General features: G+C 37.8%; 1 protein-coding gene across 2 annotated transcripts in view; it reads left to right on the top strand.

The window, feature by feature from the left end:
- Positions 1-2,372: 2,372 nt before the first annotated feature.
- Positions 2,373-8,274, top strand: part of COL15A1 (collagen type XV alpha 1 chain) — a 193,837-nt gene continuing 187,935 nt past the window's right edge. For both annotated transcript variants that reach the window (XM_072604723.1, XM_072604714.1), the window contains exons 1-2: positions 2,373-2,720; positions 2,811-2,893. In XM_072604723.1, coding sequence (XP_072460824.1) covers positions 2,710-2,720; positions 2,811-2,893 — 94 coding nt within the window. In that variant the 5' untranslated portion in view covers positions 2,373-2,709. The remainder of the gene's footprint in view (positions 2,721-2,810; positions 2,894-8,274) is intronic.

The raw sequence follows: 8,274 nt of genomic DNA, 5'->3' as shown, positions 1-8,274 counted from the left end.
TGAAGAACAAACTACAAGTTTTCTTCCTACCTCTTTGATTATCATCTGTTCAGAGAGAGAGATAACAGAGAACACAGCTATGAATAAGTTCATAGCTGGAAGGAACTTCTAAATCAGAGTTTACAACTTTGAGTAGAGAATCAAATTCTCTCATAATTCCACACAATTCAGCAAGCGTTTACTGAGCATAAACTATGAATAAAGTTCTCTAGTGCATTATTATGGCCCAGGGATGACCTTGGGTTCGCAAAGGCTATGTTTTAATTATAGAGCTTATCAAATCCTTATCTTATAATTTTCTGGTATAGAAATGTTAAAATTTTGGACAGCTTCATACCTTTGCACTGGCTGCCACCCATGCCTGGTATACACTCCATCAACTTCACTTTTTAGACTGTAGTTGTTTCAAGGGTCAGTTCAATGGCCTCATTCCACACAGAACCTTTCCTGGTTTTCTTTAGCAACTAGTGCCTTCTATCCAAGTTCCCTAGTGTCTATTTTGGAGAGAGAGAGAGAGAGAGAGAGAGAGAGAGAGAGAGAGAGAGAGAGAGAGAGAGAGAGAGAGAGAGAGAGAGATGAATAGATAGATGTTGTTTTATCAGTTAGGTTCTGTAGGAGATGCTGCCAGAGATGGGCCTGGAGTCAGGAAAACCTGAGTTTGAATCCTCAACTCAGGCAAGTACTAGCTGTGTCGCCCTGGACAAATCACTTAACCCCTGTTTGCCACAGTATCCTTAAGTGTAAATAGGGATAATATCTACCTTCCAGAGTTGTGGTAAGGATCAAAAGAGATTACATATGTAGGTGTGTGTGTACATACACATATACTCATACACATATGTATGTATATGTTTAGATAAAAGAGATTATATAGAACGTATGTATGTGTATATGTATATATAATCTCATTTAGTGAGATTATATATAGAATGTATGATGTGTGTGTAATTATATATACATATACACACATACAACATATATGTATGTATATATGCATTTATATACACAGCATCTAATATATGTGTGTAATTATACATGTATACATTATATATCATGTATATAGTGTATATATGGTTTGAAAAACACTATATACGTATGTTATATGAAATTATATAGTACTATATAGAGATATGTACTATATAATATTGCATATATTTCATAACAGATTATATAGCACTATACATTCATATATGAAAATGTATATATACATTGTATATTTGTGTGTATTTATCGATTTTGACAATTTAATTCTCTAATTAGTTGTAAACTGATATATGTGTATACATAGTTTCATGTATACATATATGAAAATTTTCAAATGAAAATTTATACACAAAATCAAATGATGAAATTTATATATACACATTTGTATTACATATAAATATCATTTGATGTATACATATCTCATTTAGTCTTCATTTGATTATATACATATATATAGAATCTCATTTGATATGTATGTATGCGTATATGAATGCATGTATAACACAGAAATCTTAAAATGCTATACAAACCCTAGCAATTATAACTGTTTCTCTCAGAAAGCTCCTAAGGACAGGGACTGTTATACTTTTTCTTTGAATCTCTGCTACCTACTGTAGTACCTGACACATAGTAGGTAAATACTGATTGATTGGATTGAATGAATGAATGAAAAGCTTAAGTTTCAAAGGAACAATTAAGTGACTTGACCAAGGTCACACATGGTACAGAATAATCTGCTGTATTTGTATCTAAAAGCTCAAAATTTTAAATAAAAACTAGCTATCTAAAATAAGAACATTTTACATGGACATCATTACCTAGTGAGACAAGTCTAGTGATCACTATGTATTTTCATTGGCTCATACCATCGAAGTCCTAAAAACCAGTAATTTATTTAGACTTCCCAGATGAGGAAACTCTTTTTATCATTTCAGTTTGACACCTTCTTTGCAGCTTTTAGTCTTTGAAAGTTACTTGGGCACTGAGAGGTTAAATGACATGCCCAGAATGACAGAGCCAGTATTTGTCAAAGGCAGTATCTCGAACTCAGATCTTCCTGGCTTTAAGGTCAACTCTGGCAATAACCCCTTGCTGCCTCTAATCTATGCCAGTGAAATCAAAGGTCCGATTCATGTTCTTCTTCCAATTTAGATTAGACAATTTTGTCATTGGCTTTGATCTTTATATATCCTGTACAGATTGAAGTATACCTAAGTCACAGCTGGGCAAAATTTATTTTTAAAGCCTAACTATAAAACTTTGGCATTCCATGCACTGTTAGTTACATAATGCTGCCTATATCCAAAAAGGATGTCAAAGGTCATATTTTATTGGAAAGGGGCGTGAAGGTGTCAACGGAAGAAAAAGGGTGTGGAGAGACTGTATATGTAACACACCATATCCTGACTATAGTGAGAACAGGAGGAAAAGGTAGGAAGAAAACCCACTTAAGTGAATAAGGTGGGAAAGACAGTTAAGGAGTTAGGGCGGTGGTCTAAAAGGCAGCGCTGGAAGGAGTCAGATTTCAGAGCTGCAGCGCTGATCGCAATGAGTCACTGAAGAGCCGGAGACCCTGAGAGCTGCCTTTGTTTCATTCTCCTCCCGATGCAGACCAAGACACAACGGATTTAACTTGTTGCGACTTTTTCCTCTCTCTCTTCCCTAAGTGCAAGCTCATGCAACCAGAGTTCGTTCACTTAGGCTCTTTCAGCAAACTTTTCAAAAATGCTCGCAAGGTACAAGTTCCGTTTTCTTCTTTCTCCTAAAGCAGCTGGTCATATCCTTTCCATCTTAACCTATTCCTTTTCCTTGACAAACTCTTTTAGGCAGAACTGGGGGTCCTGGGGCTTGTCTGTCCTGCTCTGGCAAGCACTGATTTCTGCTGGCATCCTCCCTCAGAACACGGAAGGTAAGAAATCTTACCCCCTCCATGCCCAGACCCTAGGCATTTCTAGAGAAAATCAGGGGAAATCAATGATGTCCAAACAGCAGGATGGTGACTGGAGAGAATCTAACGGGACTTGCTAACTGCTGTTCCTTAAGGAATTTGGTAAAAGTTGCAGGCTGCAACTGCTTTTCATTCCTTAACATAAATGGAGAAGGAGAAAGTGATCTTTGTACATAAGAGAGCTTGCTATGAAATCATTCACTGGCAGATCCCAGTGTAACATAGAAATGTCCTTCCTGTTCATAAAGTATGTTGAGGCTTACAAAATACATTGATGATGGGCAGACAAGAGGGGAAAAGTCATAATAAGGATTGATGAAGATGGATGCTTGGAATGTCCGTTTGGGTGGGGTGTACATATGAATGCCCAGCTCCAAACTGATGCTTCAAATGAGTAAGACTATTGAATGCCATTAGGTGATCTCAGTGGGTAAAATGGAAAGAATTAAAACGAAAATAAATTTGTGGAGAAAAAAATGTCTCTTTCCACATGTGAAATATTTTCCTTTTTATGCTGCCCACAGTGTAGGCTTTGCTTTTTGGGGCATGCCTTACCTATGGGCACTTTTCTAAGAGGCAATGTGTTTTAATTCTAGGGAGAATAATTCTGGTACTCTATTCTCTGAATAATTGTTAAGAAACTCTTCTTATAGTAAACTATGTCTTGAAGTAGTATAGGCTGCCTCCGGAGCTTTCTGTCACTGGAGGTTTTCTGGCTAAGGCAGGGGGACCACCTGTTAAAGTTGTAGTAGAGGAAATTCACAGCTCAGGAAGAAGTTGGACACGATTACCTCTGTGGGAGAACATTTCCAGCTCTTGAGCTTTGGGGAATTTTTCCTGATTGGTAGGTCAAATAATGCTGCTTCTCAGAGTTCAGACAGGTTGCTAGAATATAAACTCATTTTAGAATATCCTAAAGTAATTCTCTCTCACAGCAACTCAGTGGGAACTGGTGGGTTTTGAGATTGGGGATATCATCAACTGCTCTTACTACAGCATAAGTGCGTTTGGGGTCTCCAGCAGCCCAGGAGAGGTAAGGGATGATGACTATAGATATGGAAAGAGGGAATGTAAGAGAATAGCAACTCCCCTGGAAAAAGCTCCCAAAGTGGTAATGGCAGAGAGGGGTTCTTGTATATGAATCTGTTATAAAGTTGGTATTTATTTATAACGACAGCCCATTCCATTTTGAATAACTCTAGGACAATTTCCCTAATGACCCATTTGTGAATATGTGGAATTATTCTATCCTGAGAACAGAATGGTATGGTGACAAGTATATTAGAGTCAAAGGGCCTGGGTTCAAATCCCACGCCTTGACACTGTGTGAACCTGGGTAATTATTAAAACTCCCTGAGTGTGTGTTACTTCCTTATAAAAATTAGAAAAGACAAAAAAAAAACCCTAGGCATTTAAAATTTTTACAAAAAAAACCCATGTAATTTAGCAAGCCCATGAATCTGTTCACTCAATTCAAGACTCAGTCATTCATTTAACAAACATCTACTATTCCTAGCCCAGTGCTAGATGCTTTGGGGAGACTGAGAGATTTATAAGACATGATACCTACATTCCAAGATACAGGGATAGAGATGGGACCTATGGATTTGTTGATAAAGGGAATTTCTGAATGAGGAAACTCCCTCTTCCTAGGTAGGTAAGCACCTTTTCTGGAACTCAGAGCCTTAGGGAATTGTCTGTGGTTCTGAGAGGTTGTGTCTTGCCTGCCATCTCTCAGTTGTTAAGGGTCAGAACTTAGTTCATCTTGACTCTGAGGGCAATTCTCTTTCTACTATGCCATGCTGCTACTTTCCAGGAAATAAAACCTGTAAAATATCTATAACATAAGGCTTGCTAAATCACATTACGTTTTTTTATAAAATCTCTAAATGCCTGAATTTTTTGGCTTTTTCTCAGAATGTTTCAGGCTTGATACCATTTTCTTATATTTCATTGTTCAGTTGTATCTGACTCTGTTGGGTTTTCTTGGCAAAGATACTGGAGTGATTTGCTATTTCCTTCTCCAGTTCATTTTATAGGCAAGGAAATTGAGACAAACAGGGTCAAGTGACATACCCAGTGTCACACAGCTAGTAAGCATATAAAATCAAACTTGAACCCAGGTCTTCCTGACTCAAGACCCAGTGCTTTCTCCACAGCACCACCTAGCTGCCCCATTTTTTACATAGGGTCTTCATAACATCTTTGTCTTCTTAAACTTTGAAATTTGGAACTTTTAAGGATTTCAGATCTTCAGAACTCATCTCAGTTCTATCCTTCCTTCACACAGCCTGGAGGTGCTGTTAACATTTTGCTTTGTTCATCACTGACCATTGCCACTTCCACATTCATGCTCTGACACCATTATCTAACAAGTGATGTCCTTTGAAGTTGGTGTACCATAACATTCTCATGAATCCCTTCTAAGATGCTAGCCCCTAATTCAGAGTCTTTCTCTCTATTTCTTCTCCTGAAATCATATGGGAAGATTTCAGTATCTACACTAATGACCTTTCTAGGAAATTGATCCTGACAGTTTCTTGAATGTCTCAACTCCTGTGACCTCTAACTCCATTCTATTTCAGCTACCCATGAAGATGGTTATACCTTAGCCCTTTACATCGCTCAAAAATGTTTCCTCTTCCAAGACCTGAAATTTTTCTCACTACCCAGTGTCTTGTCTGTTCTCCTCTTCTATACCTTACTTCTTCTATACCAGTTCTTCACCCTCATTGTGACCTTCCCTCAGTGTTATTTGATGAGCCGAAAGTGCTTTCATAGACCCTCCTTCCTTTAATTCAGACTACAAATATGCCTGGGTTTTCCTTATTCTAAAAAAAAATCATCCATTAACCCCACTACTTCCTAAAGCAGTTGTCATATTTCCGTCTTCTCCTTTCCTGCCAAACTTCTAGAAGAAACAGTCCAAACTGTCCAAACAGTCCAAATGCTACTGCCTTATTCCTCTACCTGCTGCAATTTGACTTCTTTCTCAACCACTCTAATAAAAAACAGCTGTCTTCAAAGACAGTAATGTCCTCTTTATTGCTAAACTCAAATAGCTCTGTTTTTTTATCCAAGTGGATAGAATAGTATATCTCTACCCATCTCTCCTCTGAGGTTAAGATCCATTAGTTCTTCCTGCTTGCTAATTATTTTCTCCTGGATTTCAAGTACCAGGTGGTACCATAAACTTGATAACTTCTTGTCTTCCCCTCAAAACATGATGATCCCCCTTAATGTCCCTGTTTCTGTTGATAAGCACTCCAAACCCTCAGTCATGTTGGACACCTCTAACCTCTCTCCCTCTATCCTTTTGTCTTTCTGTTTCTGTTCCTCTATTTCCCACTCTGTCCCTCTCTGTCTCTGTCTCTATCTGTGTCTCTGTCTCTATCTCTCTCTCAAACACACACACACACACACACACACACACACACACACAAACATACACACACACTACTTCCAATCTGTCGCCACATCTTACCATTTCAACCTTACCAAGATGTCTCAATTTGGTCTCCACCTTTCCTCTCCTATTGCAACTATCCTTAGTTCAGGCTCTCGTCTTTTCTTGATGTTACTGTTGCTGTAGTCTCCTATCTGGTTGTCTGGCTTCTGGTTTAACCCTTCTCTAATTCATTCTTCATGTCATTTTCTAGGCAACATGGTTCAGTGGACCTAAGTTTGACTCTTAGATCTGCTCCTTACAACTGTGTAATCTTGGGCAATCAATTAGTGTTTCTAGGTCTTGCTGTCTTCACCTATGAAATCAATGGGTTAGGCTGAATGACCTCTGAGGTCCCTTCCAGCTGGTAGACTATGATCCTATGAATAAACCATTAAGAATATATTGCTCCTCCCCTTAAAATTCAGTGACTCCTTTTCCCCTAAGGAGTAAGTTATAAACAGCTGAAGCTAACATTTGATGTCCTTCAAGATCTTTTTTTCATCCTTTTCTAATCCACATTGCACCCACTCTAGACTCCTTTCCACATCCCATTCTTTCCCTTCCCTCTTCTGTCTCCTTGTTTCTATCCCCAATAACCAACGTCACCTTTCCTTGGTCTCTTTTGAAGTCCTTCCTGTTGTTTAATGCCCAACTCAAGTGGTACATTCTCTTTTTGAAGTCTTCCTAATTATCCTAGGTGAAAGTGGGCTTTCCATTATCTAATTTCTGATAGCACTTTGCCCGGACAGCTCCCTTGCACTTCTCTCTCTTTTTGTATCTTAATGTACTAACGTCATTGTTTCTAGCCCATTAAATTGTCATTTCTTTGAGATCAGGTTCACTGTCATATCTTTTATCTTCCTTTAAGATGTAGCTCATGAACCATCTTCTGGATGAAGCTTTTCATGATCCTTTAATGATGAATGCCCTCCCTCCCAAACTATCTTGCAGTTAACTTCTTTGAATTTCTTTGTATTTATTCACTTCATATTTATTCTATAAATAGATAAAATTGTCTCTTCCATTTTGTAATTTTGTGATGGAAGCTCCCTGCAAGTGTGGAATTGTTTTATTCTTTGAACTTGTATTCTCAAATTCTAGTACATAGCACATAGTAGGTACTTAATAAATGCATTTTGATTAATGGATTCATTTTATACCTAGTGCTTAGTATAATACCTTTTGAAAAGCAGATGCTTGGGAAATACTTGTTGAAGTTGGAAGATAGAAAACATCTGGCTGTTTCTAGTAATGAACAGGAAATCTTGTAATAGTCAACATAGATGTAGAACCTATTTTCCTTAGGACAGAGTTGAATTTTGTATACAACAGCCATTTTATATTCGCCACAGAATCTGAAAAGAAAAAAAAAAGAAGGTTGTATGTGTCATGGAGTTCTCTTAAGATGTAAATGTTTGCATTTAGATACTGCTTAAAAATTCAGAAATAAATTTGTAGCACACCTGTGACCTAAAGGTTAAAAGTTCAAAAGAACCTTGTGAGGAACCCCTACATAAGCTTTAAGTTCATCAAAATGTCATCTTTGCCTTCTTTCCAGGCTGAAGATGATCCATGCTCTCTGAGTATAAGTCCATCTCACATAAAACTTTTTTGACGTTTGTGATATTAGCAGATGAATTGCCTCAGAGTTCTCTTTTGGGATCTTCTGACTTTTGTAACACTGTCTGAGGACTCCAGACAGCTAGGTTCCAGGTCACATTGGGAGAATTCTCAGTTCTCTCATTCCTAGCACCCAGACAACGTTGGCAAATCATTATGTGACACCACCCTATATCCTCTTACATCCCCCATGCAAGTTCACAGAGTGAAAGAAGGGTAGTTTTATTGAAATCTTGAAAGAAAGAATATAAAACAAATGCCTATTGGAGCCTTT

This window comes from Notamacropus eugenii, chromosome 1 (assembly GCF_028372415.1).
Source record: "Notamacropus eugenii isolate mMacEug1 chromosome 1, mMacEug1.pri_v2, whole genome shotgun sequence".
NCBI classification, from domain to species: domain Eukaryota; kingdom Metazoa; phylum Chordata; class Mammalia; order Diprotodontia; family Macropodidae; genus Notamacropus; species Notamacropus eugenii.
This window is presented reverse-complemented; position numbering and strand designations above follow the sequence as displayed.